A 15,165-nucleotide genomic window follows, 5' to 3' on the forward strand; every position below is an offset into this window, starting at 1 on the left:
TACACCAATAGCTAAACTATGGCGCAAAGTGTGATGGATCGAAGGGCTTGGCATCCATTTCTTTTTGGACTAAGATAATAATTTGTGTTTATTATATGTTCCTTAGGTTGCTTTTTAATTTGAAAAGATATATTTCTTTAAAATGAAAGTAAAGAGGAAAAAATCTAGAACGAACAGAACTAAATTCAATTTCAACTTAATAAGAGGTTTATTCAAGAAAACCAAAAAAAAACACACAAGAAAACACTAAAAAAACATAAAAATTAAACAATTTCTTTCTTACACTTTTTTTTGGTGGGAACTTAAGAGCGAATGAAATTCAACTTAACTATTCTTCAAAAATCATTCAACCAGAGACAAATTGTTTTAAGATTTCTAAGGAACTCACACGCATTTGCCAACTTTTAAAAAAATTCAGGCAAATTATTCCAAATATTTGGCCCACTTCAACGCATTGAAAATAAAGATCTAGTCCTAACAACTCGAGGTGTCGTCAAATAAGTTCATAAGTTTATTAATCTACATTCACAAACAAATAAATAAATTAAACAACATTTTCATACTGGAGTAAACCTATGAAGGTTTGCGGTCGCGCGATAGTCCAAGTAACTACTTACCTATTAATTTGACTGTTTACTTAAACCTCAAACATTTAATTGAAACTATTATAAATAAACCAAAAATAAATAAATTATACTTTAGCCCTTCCCACCCTTACCTCTCCAGATCCTCTTCCTCCCCTACCCAACCTATCAGACATAATAAAATTAAACAAATTCCCCCCACAAAATAATCTTTTAAATTCTTTTTAAACTGAGGTGCGTGTTCCGCCGCCCTAATGCTCAATGGTAGCTCATTCCTTACAGATGAACCCAAGTGTTTCACTGAAAATAAAGACCTGGTACCACGACGCAAATCACCAACTATACTATCAATTTGCCTAGTTCCATAATTATGCAGGTCACTATTAATTTGGTAAAAACTCTTAATAACATCAGGGGTTAAACCATTCTTACACTGAAACACAAATACTGCATCTTGGTAATCTCTTATCTGACCTACATTAAGGAGCTTCAGAGACCTAAAACAAGCGCAGGTGTCATGTACATCCTGGACATACCTACCGATTGTTCTAACAGCTTTATTTTGTAGAACTTGCACTCTTCTATAGTTGAATAAGAAGTTACTGCTCCATAGGAGGCAACCGTAGGAGATATATGGATAAACCAACTGATACTATATAGTTAGAAGTATTCTTTGAGGAAGAAAGTGCTGCATACGCAGACGTATGCCTACCCTATGGGCAATTTTTGATGAAACTGCATCACTGTGACATTTCCATGCCAGATGAAAATCAAGATAAAAACCAAGGTAGCGGAGAGGATCAACTTGCCGAACTGGATTACCACATAAAGTTACCAGACCAGACACATCCAGTAGTGTACAAACTCTATAGAAAGTCATTAAAAATGTCTTGCGAACATTTACACACAATAGACCTAATGAAGTGAAAATCTTCAGCCTTTCCAATGCGAGATTAGCTTTTCTTACCAGGTCCTTCACAGATGAGGCAAATACAGTTAAAACGGTATCATCAGTAAACGAGATAAGACACACATATTTCAAAAAAAGACGCGTAAGATCAACATAGATGAGATAAAGCAGCGGACCTAACACTGATTCTTGTGTTATTCCATACGTCACTGGAAATGCTGCTGAGCGCACATTATTCAACCTTACATTGAGGGATCTTCCTGTGAGACAACTTTAAGCACTTTCCGCGGACATCTAACGACTTCATCGGACTTATTAGTGTTTGAATATCAATTGTATGGAATGCTTTGCGAATATCTATAAATACAGACAAAGATGTTTCACCTCTTTCGATACCACTGTTCATTGATTCCATAATCGTTCCGGTTAATAATGGAATCGTGGATTCCATTATTAGCATATCGTGTCGGATAATTGTCTATTTCATCACCAGAAGTAAATAAATTTAGGAACTAATTTGAAATAACATTTTTACATGAATAATGCATGATGAAATTTTCTTAGACCTGACAGAGGGACAATGTCTAGTTGTACATATTGGGATCTAACTGATGTTCCTTTACTATCTCTAGTCAACACTTGGAGTGCCATGTTCTGTACCCTACGTAATTGCTTCAAGTGGACTGAAAACTTACTGTCCAGGGCTTCTTTAACGTTTTTCATTCACGACCCCTTTTTATGATTCCTGGCGATTCCATATAAATGTAATACAAAAAGATGAATAAATACTTTTTGATGATTTATTTATTAGGTAGTAATAGGCTATACATGTACATATGAAAATATATATTGCTAGAATTTGTTTAGAAACATACAAAAAATCTAATATTAAAAATTGCTCAAAAAGTCGCAAAATTGTGTTTATTAGAGTTAAAAAAAATTATATGCCCTTTTCTTCCGTCAAAGTTGCATTTTTTTTTTTTTTTTTTTTTTTGCAGAAACAAAAATAAAGGATAAAAGGGTTTTAGCGGTTAACAATACTGAAATTTAATATGTGCTAAAGCTGAGAAAGTAACTTAACATAAATATGTAGTGTTCAATGGCAGAAAAACATTTAACGCCATATCAGCGGTTGTGGGCAGTCCATGTTCGGATCCAGAATTCAGTTTAGGGCTATTTTGGAACTCTAATTTTAAGTTCTTGAAAGTTCAGCAGATTCCTCTTGAGCTAAGTAACAGGTGATCAATCTCACTTAAGCCAATCCAAAACAGCTTTTAAACCCAAGATACCTTCTCAAAATCAATGTTTAACATAAAATATGTACAGAACTGTGTTTCTAGCGCTTTTAAGTGACCTGCAATAACTTTAGCAATAAACATTTTAGAATTATTGCTCTTGTTTATAAACTGTCAACACTGGAAAACATTTCGAACGATTTTTTTCTACCATACTTTACCAAATGTTGATGATTTCTTGCATAAAACTTTCAATTTTATCATTTGGAGTAAAAATATTGCATTTTTTTGGAGAAGAAAGTTGAGATTGTTAAAATTTGCAAAGATAGCTGACAAATAACACAACTTGGATAGTCATAAGTCATATTGAAAAGTTTTCGCTTGGTTAAAAATATTTCAATTCCGTCCTTTAAAAACAATAATATTCTAATTCTTCACCCCCTTCACAACCATTTTACTTTTGCATGTGATAATAAAGTTACGTAGTTGGAATCCGTATCTTTACAGAGATTTAAAAATAAACGTCTGTAAGGGCCTGAATCTTAATAAAATTTATAATTTTAACAACATTCTGAAGCACATCGTTTAATTTTTGTGCGAAGTATTTTTCTGCAAGGGCCTCTTGGAAAATAAGGCAGTGAGTAAAAGTTATATGATCATAATGAGCAGCTTGAAAAAATGATTTAAAACCAATATTTTTGCCATGGAGAAAATCTTGTATTACCTGCTGCTATTTGTAGAAAAATGGTAGAAATACAAGATGAAACTAAATATGTCAAAAGTATTAAAAAATTTCTTTGTCAAACGAGACTGTTTTGAATAGAACTTCTGATCAAACAGCTCGTGGTACCGAAGTGTAAGTAAGAAGCGACCCGTCTCAATAGTTACCAAAACTCTAAAAAACGGAATTTTGATACGAATAGATATATCAAATATATCGGCTTTTTATGCTGATTTTCAATATATAAATTTCATTAGGTTTAGTCTTACCCATCAAAGGCTACGAGCCTGAGAAAATTTTCCTGATTTTCAAAAAAAGAGGGAAACAACACCTAAAAGTCAAGTGATAGTAGAATGTGACCTTATACTTTGCTCTCAGCTATAGGAATCACCGTGCTATTAGCTCTCAGCACGTTCCTTGGCGTCTTTCCAAGGTACTTTTGAAGGGTAACAAACTCTATAGAGGCCAGGGCCAACGAACTCTATGAAGGCCAGGCAGCTTTGAGAAACCTGTGACCTCTACCAAAGGCCAGGCGCTAGTGAATGTCACTGCCTTTACTGGTGCAACGGACGTGGCCTTTACCTGAGGATGGGTGCGGTTGATTTCTTTGACCATGATTTTGGATATAAATAACTTGATCGAAAGTAAATATCACAGTTCCACAAAGACATTTGACTAACTTGATTGGATTTAAGTTAGAAAAAAACTTTGAACAGTGATTGAATTGTAAACAGTTAGGTATAGCAAGAGAAGTTACGAGATGGATTCTGATGTTGGCTACCATTGGAACAGGTTAGTGATATATGTTTGTTGTCATATGCTTAGCGGAAGGGATTGTTTTATCGAAACACATTTACAATCCCTTTAGTTACCAATTTTCAGGTAACTGTATATCATATATCATCTTTCATTTAAAAAACTCGACTCCCTACTAGTTATAATTGAACCTTTGAATTCAATTCAAGAAATGTTTTTGAACCTGGACTTTCAGGAGACAGTAAAGAGCAATACCAAAACTAAAAAGTGCATAAACATTGCCATTGAGTGGTTTGCAGCTTATCCCTTGAGGCGAATCTTACTTTTTTTTTATTCTGAACACTTTAATTTTTTTAGGGGGGGCTTAGAATTATTTCTGGAACAAGTCGATGCTAATAAATTGTTCATAGAAATATATTGACAGAAACCCTTGCATATCACCTTATGAATTAACAATTAAATTAAATCAGTAGTAAGCTATATGTACGTCCAACCGCGCCCACTGAATTTATGAATTATTTGTCTGATGTAGGAATCGAATGTGAGGCCCAAGATTTCCTACGGTAAGAGAACGATGCGCTAGACATCTGAACCAACAAGTCGATGACTTTTTGTGTTCTTAGAACTACATTCTAAGCAAAAGGTTTCGTGAACTTGTTAAGCCATTGAATTGCATGTCTTTGTATATCATGCATCATCTTTAGTTTAAAACAAAAGTTCCCTCCCTACTAGTTATTCTTGAACCTTTTAATTCAATTTGTGAAATATTTTTGAACCTAGACCTTCAGGGGACGGTAAAGAGCAATATCAAAACTAAAAAGTGCATAAACACTGCCTTCGCATGCTTTGCGAGCTTAGCCCTTGAGGCGAATCTTATTTATTTTTGATACAGAACATTTTTTTTAACTGAAGTTTTTTTAAACTTTTTTTCACGTCTTAAAATGATTCTCGAAGAAAAAAAACGTCTAAGCTAAAAACAAAATGTCACATATAAATTGCTATCCACTTTGGACACATTTAATGAGAAGGGAAGCGGGTCCACAAGTTTATACATTGAACATACGGATTTAAATCTCAATAGATTGAAAAAAAAATTATTTTAAGGGGCGCGGGTAGTAGTCGAGCAATAAAATGCCACCCGTATTTGTCGGCTTCAGGGGGAATTCAGGCCTCAAATTTGACACGGATTTGCAATGTTTTAAATATGCATTTTTGGCGGCAGAGAATAAACCTTTGAAAAAGGAGGCTTCAATGAAAAATTTCGACAGACTTAAACGTAATGGTAGAGAAAATTTCCCTAATGCAAATTTTGATTGTTAAGAGGGGAAATGTCCGGTGTCCTAAAAAAACATGTTTGAAAAAGCAAATGAAAATCTTGGGCTGGGGGTGGTTGTTCTTCAATGTGACACAGAATTTTTGGATAGGGGAAAGAAAACATAAAAAAAGGGTTTTGTATTCAGTCAGGACACCTTCGGTAGACAATTTACAAAATTGAGTTTGGATCGTCTATGAACCCCCCAAAGATATAAACTCATACGGTCATTTTTTTCTCCCGTTACTGCAATAAGTCGACTGCTGTCGCAAGGCATGATAGAAGGGGAACGTCACTATTGTCCGATGTGTATTTCCCTATTTACAACCAAACGAACATTCAAAGATCATTTGAAATATTGCAACTTCATGGCAATCAAAGGATAGAAATGCCGGCAGGAGACAAAGCTACTTTACAATTTAAAAAATTTTCAAAATTCACTGTTGCAGATTGATAAACTGGCTTTAGATTGTGAAGAGACACTGTTGGAGAGGCACGGTTACAAAATCGTGTTTCATTTACATCTACATCGGAAGGGTGGGGTTAAACAGAGGTTTAGTTGAACAGGGTTAAGTTAAACAGGTTATGTTGTACTAGGGTTGATACACTTGTGGGTATAAATGCGACATGCCTCTCCTTTGGATTTATTCAGAGTCCAAGCAAAAAGTTAAATATTCTTAGAATTTCTGAAAATCTAAAGGAATATTGAATCTTCTGTTTCAGAAGTGGGAATGCCGTATAAGGCACTTTCGTTTCTAAAAGGTACTGCTAATGCTATGAAATTAACCGATAACATAGACATTCATCTTAGCCAAAAAGAGTATGCCTCTTCAGTGCGTGGGGTTTACAAGCGAATTGTGGCTTAAAAGTTTCATTCTGATCAACGGAATGCCGAAAAGCTAGAAGTTAAATGTTTTAGAATTACGATAAATCAATACAGATATTGAATCTCCTGTTTCAGAGGCGGCAATGCCGTATGAGACACTTTCGTTTGTAAAAGGTACAGCTAATGCTATGAAATAAACTGATAACATAAACATTGATTTTAGTCAAAAAGAGTGTATCTCTACAATGCATGGGGTTTTCAAACGAATTGTGGGGGCAAAAGTATCATTCTAGTCAACGGAATGCCAAAAAGCTAAAAGTTAAATGTTTTAGAATTATGATAAATCTATACAGATATTCAATCTCCTGTTTCAGGGGTGGGAATGCCGTATGAGGCACTTTCGTTTCTAAAAGGTACTACTAATGCTATGAAATAAACTGATAACATAGACATTCATTTTAACCAAAAAGGAGTGTGTCTCTTCAGTACATGGGGTTTTCAAGCGAATGGTGGGATAAAAGTTTCATTCTAGCCAACGGAATGCCGAAAAGCTTAAAGTTAAATGTTTTAGAATTACGATAAGTCGATACAGATATTGAATCTCCTGTTTCAGAGGTTGCAATGCCGTATGAGGCACTTTCGTTTCTAAAAGGTACTGCTAATGCTATAAAATAAGCTGATAAAATAAACATTTATTTTAGCCATAAAGAGTGTGTCTCTTCAGTACATTGGGTTTTCAAGCAAATTGTGGCATAAAACTATCATTCTAGCTAAAAGAATGCTGAAAATCTAAAAGTTAAGTGCTTTAGAACTACGGTGAATCTGATCAGACATTGAATCTCTTGTTTGAGAAGTTGGAATACCGTATGAGGCACTTTCGTTTTTAAGAGGTACTGCTAATGCTGTACAACAAGCTGATAGCATAAACATTTATCTTAGCCAAAAAAGACTATGTCTCTTCACTACATGTGGTTTTCAAGCGAATAGAGGCATAAAAGTATCATTCTAGCCAACGGAAAGCCGAAAAGCTAAAATTTCAATGTTTTAGAACTACAATAAATCAATACAGATATTGAATCTCCTGTTTCAGAGGCGGTAATGCCGTATGAGACACTTTCGTTTCTAAAAGGTACTGCTAATACTGTGAAATAAACTGATAACATAGACATTAATTTTAGCCAAGGTAAATTTTAGAATATGGTTCCAGATATAAAATACTGTGAATAACAGTTTAGTCCTTCCAGTTAAGGCAAAATGCCATTGAATGACCTTTCGAGTCCTGCGGGGTCATGAACTATAGAAAAAGGAAAAGAAAATAAAGTGTTTTGAGCAAAAAATCAAACACCGAAAAAAGAAAATGTCTTAATGCTTTTGGGCAAAAAATGTCAAAATACTATTATCTGGCAATGATCGATGCGGCGTCCATGCTTAAGATTTGCTGAACTTACTTAAAGTTTGTGCCGCCATTAAGTTAACGACAAAAGAAACACTTTGGGGGTTTCGGGAAAAAAAAAGTATTAGGTGACAGCGTTGCATAATCATTACGTAAGGTGTGGGCTGTCTGTTACGTTACAATCGGGGGTTCCCCCATGGCTTCCTGTGTCAGGGTTACGTAAAATTGCCTCAAGTATATTAGACCTTTCCGTTTGAAACGGAGTGTGTTGTAACATCAATGGAGTTCAGAGGGGTTCTTCTCTTTAATAGAACTGGTGACTGATTTGTGCAGGTGCGAGGGGTTAAGAGCTCCCCTTATTTATATCCCTATTACCCCCACCACATTCCAGGTAATTGAAACACCTGGGAATTCCACCTAGAAATAGGGCATCTCCTGGAAAACCTGGGAGGGCTGTCTTTGAATCACAGAAATACAAAGGGGTGTGTCGAATGACGAAACATGAGCTTTAAATCCAATGCTAACTTCCTATGCTAACTTCCCTATTATCCTGGCCACACTTTAAGTAATTATATCGAGTCATAGCATCTGGGAATCTTGCCAACTGTGTTCCCTTTCATAGAACCGGTAATCACATTGCGTGGGTGTAATGGCTTGAGGGGTTGGTAGCTCAACTTATCTGACCCTTTAATGACGAAGGTGTGTCTCGTGATGTAACATGCGGATGAAATCCAATGCTAACTTTCCTACTATCCTGACCACACTTCAAGTAATTACAGTATGTCATAGCAGCCAGGAATCTTGCCAGACGAGAATGCTTTAGTGCTCGTTTTTCTGGCTTCTTTTCTGTTCAAGCTAGTGGGGTCATCATGACCAAAACCTACCAGTCCGCATTCAACGGAACCTAAATTCCATGTTATTTTTCCTACCTGTGTCATGTCGTCAGAGAGCTTGTCACAGAAATTCAAAGGGGGTTTGTCACATGACGAAATTTTGCCTAGAAGCAAATCCTAGAAACTTGCCTTGAAATCTTGCCTAAAAACAGGGCTCCCGTAGGAATCCTTTGCTAATTTCTCCAAGGATGTCCTTAAAAAATCCAATACTAATTTCCATATATGTGCCGTGATGTCAGAGCGCTCCGATAGAAACAGCTGACCACATTGTAGAGGTGCAAGGGGCTAGGAGCTACTCTTGCTAATTTCCCTGTGTTAATTTCCATATGGGCTTCATTGAAGTGCCTGTGAGGATACTACTAACGTGGCAGTAACTGTCTCCCCTCTCTCCCTCAATCCTATTTTTCTACGTTCAATTTTAACGTTCTTACAGTAAAACTTGAATATTGGTCATAGACCCCAAAAAGGAGACCCCTTAAATTATTTCTTGCGGAGGGGCTGGGTCTGAAACATCAAGAAATAGTTTTAATGTCATCGCTTTCAAATTTTTGAGGGAGTTTTTTAAAATTATTTTAATAGGAAACACACCCTATCCCTTCCCTTCTGTTCGAGCTAGCATATTAAGATAGCCTTTTAAATGTTACACTTCGAATTTTCAAAGGCAACGCTATAGCGTTGCCTATACTAAACGCCATACGGCTCCAATGTTTTATTATGTTTTTCCCCAGAGGCACTTAATTTCGAAGGGATCGTTGCATAAACTTCAGATGGGGCTCAACCGATTGGAAATTGGAAGCTCTAGTGCCCTTCTTAAGAGTCAAAAGTCATAGGAGGGAAACTAGCCGCTCCACACTCTTTTCCCCCAAATGCATCCGCTAAAAATTTAGAGATAGCCGTTTTGTTAAAAAGAGTTAAAAAATCATATAACAGAACCTCAGGTGTCGACAAAACCCCCGAGGGCCCGGGGGGAAGGCTTTGTAAGTTATGCCCTGGAAGCATATATAGTCCTTATGGAAGAAATGCTCGTACAAACTTCAGAGAGGACTCCTTTGATTGGAAATTGAAAGCTCCAGTTCACTTTTTAAGGGTCAAAAGAGATCGGGAGCAACTAGCCCCCCTCCTCTTTATGCCCCTTTTTCCCAAATGCATCTGATAAAAATTTCGAGATAGCCATTCTGTTAAAAATAGTTCAAAGATCCTATAAAAAAACTCCGGTGTTGACACACCCCCTCCCCAGGGTCCAAGGGCAGGCGTTGTAAGTGTTACCCTGGGGGCATATATGGCTCTTATGGAAGAGATGCTCGTATAAACTTCAAAGAGGGCTCATTTGATTGGAAATTTAAAGTTTTAGTTCACTTTTTAAGAGTCAAAAGAAATCGGAGGGCAACGGTCCCCCTCCCGCTCCATGCCCTTTGTTCCGCAAACCCGTCCAATAAGATTTTTGAGATAGACATTTTGTTAAAAATGGTTCAGAGATCATATAAAGAAATAATTTCATATTTAGCATAAATGAAATTCTGGCTACACTGCAAAAGCTGATACGGAACATAAATCGTACTTAGAAGTGAAGCCAGTGTTGTAAGATAAACAGAAAAATTCCCATTATTCTAATCGGGCCTATAAAACCCATTTAGAACGTACACCACGACTCTCAGATATACTCCCAGAACAAACAACAGGTTATGATAAAAAAAAAGACAGCGGAAGGTGATCAAGATCCTGCTCGTCGAAATGAACCGTAACTGGCGAGCAGATAAGAGCTGCAGAACAAATAACGTGATCAATGTCTGATTTATACCTGAATGATGAATAAACATATAATCATGGGACTTCCAAACAATTTTATAAGCGGGGAGAGAATCAAGAAGCTGATCATTTCTTACATTATCAGAAACCAGGTCGGTATTAAAATCACCAGCAATAACAAAAAGCAACCCATGATCCAATATCTTTTGAATTTAAGTTATAAGTCCATTACAAGCACGTAGAGAAATTCTGAAGGGAACGAATGGAACGATCATTATATGGCAGATACACATTAATTAATACAATATTATCAAGGTATACAGCAAGAAAATTGTCATCCGATTGGAAAAGCACAGGACTCGCAACAGAAATATTTTTCTTAAAAACACAAGCTAAGCCGCCAGAAGGACGGCCACGCGTAATTTTAGCTGGACGCATAAAAACAACGTGATCACTGCTTCGTCTCGGAAAATTTTCGCTAAAGGCGGTCAGTAAATGTTCTTGGAGACAAACAACGTCGTATTTATGCCTCTCGTTCCATTAATATTAAATGAGACTATACTTATGTCCGGATTCATTTCTGAGAATAGATCTTATCAGTGATCTTCTTAATCACAGGGCATCATAGGCTGTAAGAAGGATGAGATAATCCATAATTGGCACATTTCGGAGATTCCGTACAACGATCACTGTTCGTAGATAAATGCGGTCCAACACAACGAGCGCACTTAGGAGTGCTACTAGTGCATGCACTTTCCAAGTGCCCAAGGGAAAGACACTTGAAGCAACACTTCGGCAATTCCTTGAACTCATAAACATGGAAGTTTTCATACCCAATCTTCACACCGTTTCGCAGAAATGATCCTTTGGTAATTGCGTCTGCAAATTCAAGCTGAACCGATTTGCTTGTTCCAAATCGACTAGACCAGAGTATACCGAACTGGTTCCGTAGCATTTCAAGGTCAAAATCAGACAGGACTTCTCGAATAGCACCAGTTTGTTTTTTTAGATAAAACTTTTACACTAGAACCAGGTAGAGCTTCCTTTGCTGATTTGCAAAAATCTTCAGCTGCAGATTTCTCTCAATATTCACCGTTCATCGCTTTTTACTCGCTCGCACACTGGTCACCAGCTGATGACCAGAAATTGAGTCTATTACTGATTTTCACTTTAGCGAGTCACTATGCTCAGGCGGGGGATCGGAGATCCAAATTGTAGTATGCGTATCACACGCAGCAGGTTGGCTAATCACAAATAATTGAGGAAAGTTCAGATTATACGAATCAATCTTGGCAGAAACTAGCGAAATCGCTTGCTCAAGGCTCGTAAGCTTGGCTGTAACCTGTTTAAACGCTGTTGCAGAGATAACAGGAACTTCTGTTGGCCTTTTGATGACTAAACAGGGGAGCTGTTCTCCATCGGCATCACATTTCTTCATAAAGTCTATAATATCTTGCAAGTGACTGTGAATTGCATTTGCGCCCCTTTTGACAGGGGGATCATCTTCATTCACACAACTCCATAGCTTTGCTTTCTCCGACTTAATAGTTTCCAAATCTTTAAAAAAGTCCACTCCTCTCTGTAATACAACGGCTTCATCAGCACCACTTAAATTGTCCTGAACAAAGTTCGACAGCGGTGAATACACAAGCTTGGAATCGCTCATCTCATTGTAGATTCACTTCAAAGCAATAGTTTAAACCAAAACACGCCGAGTAAACATAGTGGTCAGGTGACGAGCGCTGAATGATAGTAAATTAGGTTCATAAAAAATAAACTTGCCACACAGGTTTGTTTATAATCCAGGAGAAAGCTATTTTTTCGTCTTTATTGATATAATCCTTTGCAATAAGTTTGAATCCAAAACAGGTCTTTTCACCATGAACTCTGAATGAATACGTGTTTTATCTTGACTCTTAACGTTCACTGGTGCTTTTCTTTTCGTTGATTTGTCTTTAATTTTCTTGGCGATATTATATGCTAATGCCCTTTTAATTTTACTTGTGATTTCATTGTTTATTACAACACCATTTTTAGATAGTTAACAGTTGCGACATATAGACAAGATATGGTTTACAATATTGGTGGAGCGAAAGACTCTTCTTTTTCCCGTTTTCTTCAGTTGAATGTTAATACCAGAAAGACGGCGATAGGGTCTATCAACAGGTAATGTGTTACCAGTAACAAAAGTTAGAAGTTCCCTTTGTCATCAACTATTAGTTGACAAAAGCTTTTTATATATTTAGAACATTTTATTGATAGATTGATTTATTGATAGAACAAATTCTATCCTCTCTAAGGGAAGCATAGGATAAAAAAATCCATTGTTACTCACAAGTAAGACAGTAAATCCTTAACTTTGGAGGGGGGGGGGGTCGTAAAATGTTTTCAGATGTTGGGAGAGTAAGGAAAAATTATATTTTTAAACATGAAAATCGAGATTTACCAGGTTTTTTTTGCACGGAAAACTGTCTCTTCTCCAACCGCATATTAGTATAGCTTTTAAGTTATAAACAAAAAAAGTACGAAATACTTTTGAGCTGTGATGTAAATTTCCACGGTGAAGCTATGTTGATTTGGAATAGTTTTTTGTTTGTTTTTTTAATAAAGTAGTGGAATCTTAATAAAACCCTAGCATATTGACAGATAAAACATGTTGATAGAAACAGCTTCGTTTACCCTAATGGGACATATGATAAAAAATTCAAGGATAACTCACATGAAAAAGTGATGCACTATCATCAGCGCTGCTAGTCCTTTTGCTTGACATAATTGTTTTCTAACTGAACACAGTTGAACTTGTGACATTGCAAAATCTTACAAGACTATTTATATCCGTACTCAAAGCCAAAGAAATACGTTATGTAAAAGTTCAGTGACTCAAGAGCGCTCCCTATGACCACATCATTGCGTAACTAACGCTCAAAACCAGAATATGCAAGAGTTCACAAGAGTACTTTAGGGAATAGCCTTGATAAAGTTCGTTCAACCTCAACAGAGTATGGTCTTGATAAAGTTCTTTCATCCTCAAGACTGCCCAAGGGGATAGGCTTGACATATGCCCTGGAAAGGTGCCAGGGAACTTAAGGCAAGCAAATCCAGAATGCCATATCTACTAGCAACTAGCTCTACCCCCTACCCCGTTTTCCCCCAAACTCATCCGATACAAATTTTGAGATAGCCAGGGGCCCCACAGGGCTCAGGTCTAGGGCCAGTTCTTTTCTTAGTATACGTTAATAGTAGTATGCTAATGGTGGAATTCTTAATATATGTTACAGTCATTTACCATAAACAAACCTTTTATTGTCGGGTGTCTATCTCCTTGAATCTTTCTGTTATCGCTATTGTAGTAGATCTCCATAAACTGGTGACGACATCGTAGTTGCCTTCGCTGACGACAGTATCCTTGGCACTTTTATAAGAACGGAGCGTGAGACCCGTGTTACGTTGACTGTTTTGTTTGAAAGAATAATTATGGGGTTCAGTGATAATTGCCTGGCATTAAATGTTCCTAATTCGAGCTTCTTAACTTTCTCTGGAATTATTTAATCTTGCCCTCAATTTTCGAAAATTCATTTTTCAAGGGGCTCTTTCAGTAGACCAAGTGATGGTTATGTTCGGCTCCAGGGTATTTTTTTCATGAGAATATCTCCTTCAGGCATCATATTAGTCAACTTAAAATGAAGATAGCGAGAAATCACGAAATTCTTAGAAAGCTTAATCACAATTTTTCTGGGTCGATCCTTAATTCTATTCCACAGTTTAATCCAGTATTACGTCTCTTATTCCCCTACTATTTGGATGTCAACACCTCCTTACCTTCGGATGCCACTCTCTTGGGTATATGACAAAGCAAGGAACATTTTCCATGAAATGAATAGTTGCGTTAGTAACCTGTTACTTGATTTGGACTCATTTTATATTGTATCATGTGTGTCTTTTGTTTTTCTTCAATTAAATTGTGATGTTCCGGTAGCTTTTAAAACTAGACCGCCTCTTATCTTTAAACATTCTACATACCTGTGTTATATTTGCAATTGTGATAATTTTTGGCTTCCATTCAGTCAATCAGCCAGATCAGACTTCAACTGTTTGTCAGTCTGTCTGGAATACTTTACCTGAGTTGGCTAGGAAGTGTCATTAGTTGGGTGTTTTCAAAAGAACTGTTAGAAAATTTCAAATCTCTGAATAATTCAGTAATTTATTCTTTAAAATTAATTTTTTCGTTTCTCTTCGATTTTTATCATCCACGTCCAGTTGATTTCTCTCGTCTAAGTTGCAATTGGGTGTTGTTGCTTTTTTTTCTTTTTTTTTTTGGCAATTCAACTGGTTTTCGGCGAGTAGTCAGTGGTGGGTGGCTGTTTCTTTTCAACCAGGCTATAATATAGCACTGATACTCCAACATTTGGTTTCTCCCTTTTCCCCATTTTTTCTCCTCCAATTGAATTAGGCATATTTCTTCAAAGTATTTGAAAGTAACATTTGAAATTTTTCCTTCTTCCTTCAATTCTGCTTGATTCAAACATAAAAGATGAGTCTTTTTTCGCGCTGGTTCACGCGACCTCGTCTCTGGCTTCTACAACTGCCCACTTGAAGCATTCGTTTTTTGGTTAAAGGCTAGGTCTGCAATAGCTGACTTTTTTACCAGGTTAGGGGGAACTTTTTTACCTTACATACTTATTTACACCTAGAATAGTCAAAGTATCTAAGTTCTACACGTACATCAAGACCTTTTGTTCTGGATGGTTGAAGCCATTCTAATTTTCAATCTTTTTCATCAGTCTTATAT

At 36.6% G+C, this 15,165-nt stretch overlaps 1 protein-coding gene across 2 annotated transcripts in view; it reads right to left on the reverse strand.

Annotated features, from left to right (window-relative positions):
• The window catches only part of LOC148952284 (nociceptin receptor-like), a 71,735-nt gene extending 58,549 nt beyond the window's left edge, over positions 1 to 13,186 (reverse strand). Inside the window, exon 1 of one of the 2 annotated variants that reach the window (XM_089089732.1) lies at positions 13,096 to 13,186. In XM_089089732.1, the coding sequence (XP_088945858.1) occupies positions 13,096 to 13,146 (51 nt within the window). In that variant the 5' untranslated portion in view covers positions 13,147 to 13,186. The remainder of the gene's footprint in view (positions 1 to 13,095) is intronic. The other variant, XM_089089731.1, reaches the window with a different exon arrangement.
• Positions 13,187 to 15,165: the final 1,979 nt, after the last annotated feature.

This window comes from Artemia sp. Qi Xiang Cuo, chromosome 5 (genome assembly GCF_049724085.1).
Source record: "Artemia sp. Qi Xiang Cuo chromosome 5, ASM4972408v1, whole genome shotgun sequence".
Classification (NCBI taxonomy): Eukaryota; Metazoa; Arthropoda; class Branchiopoda; order Anostraca; family Artemiidae; genus Artemia; species Artemia sp. Qi Xiang Cuo.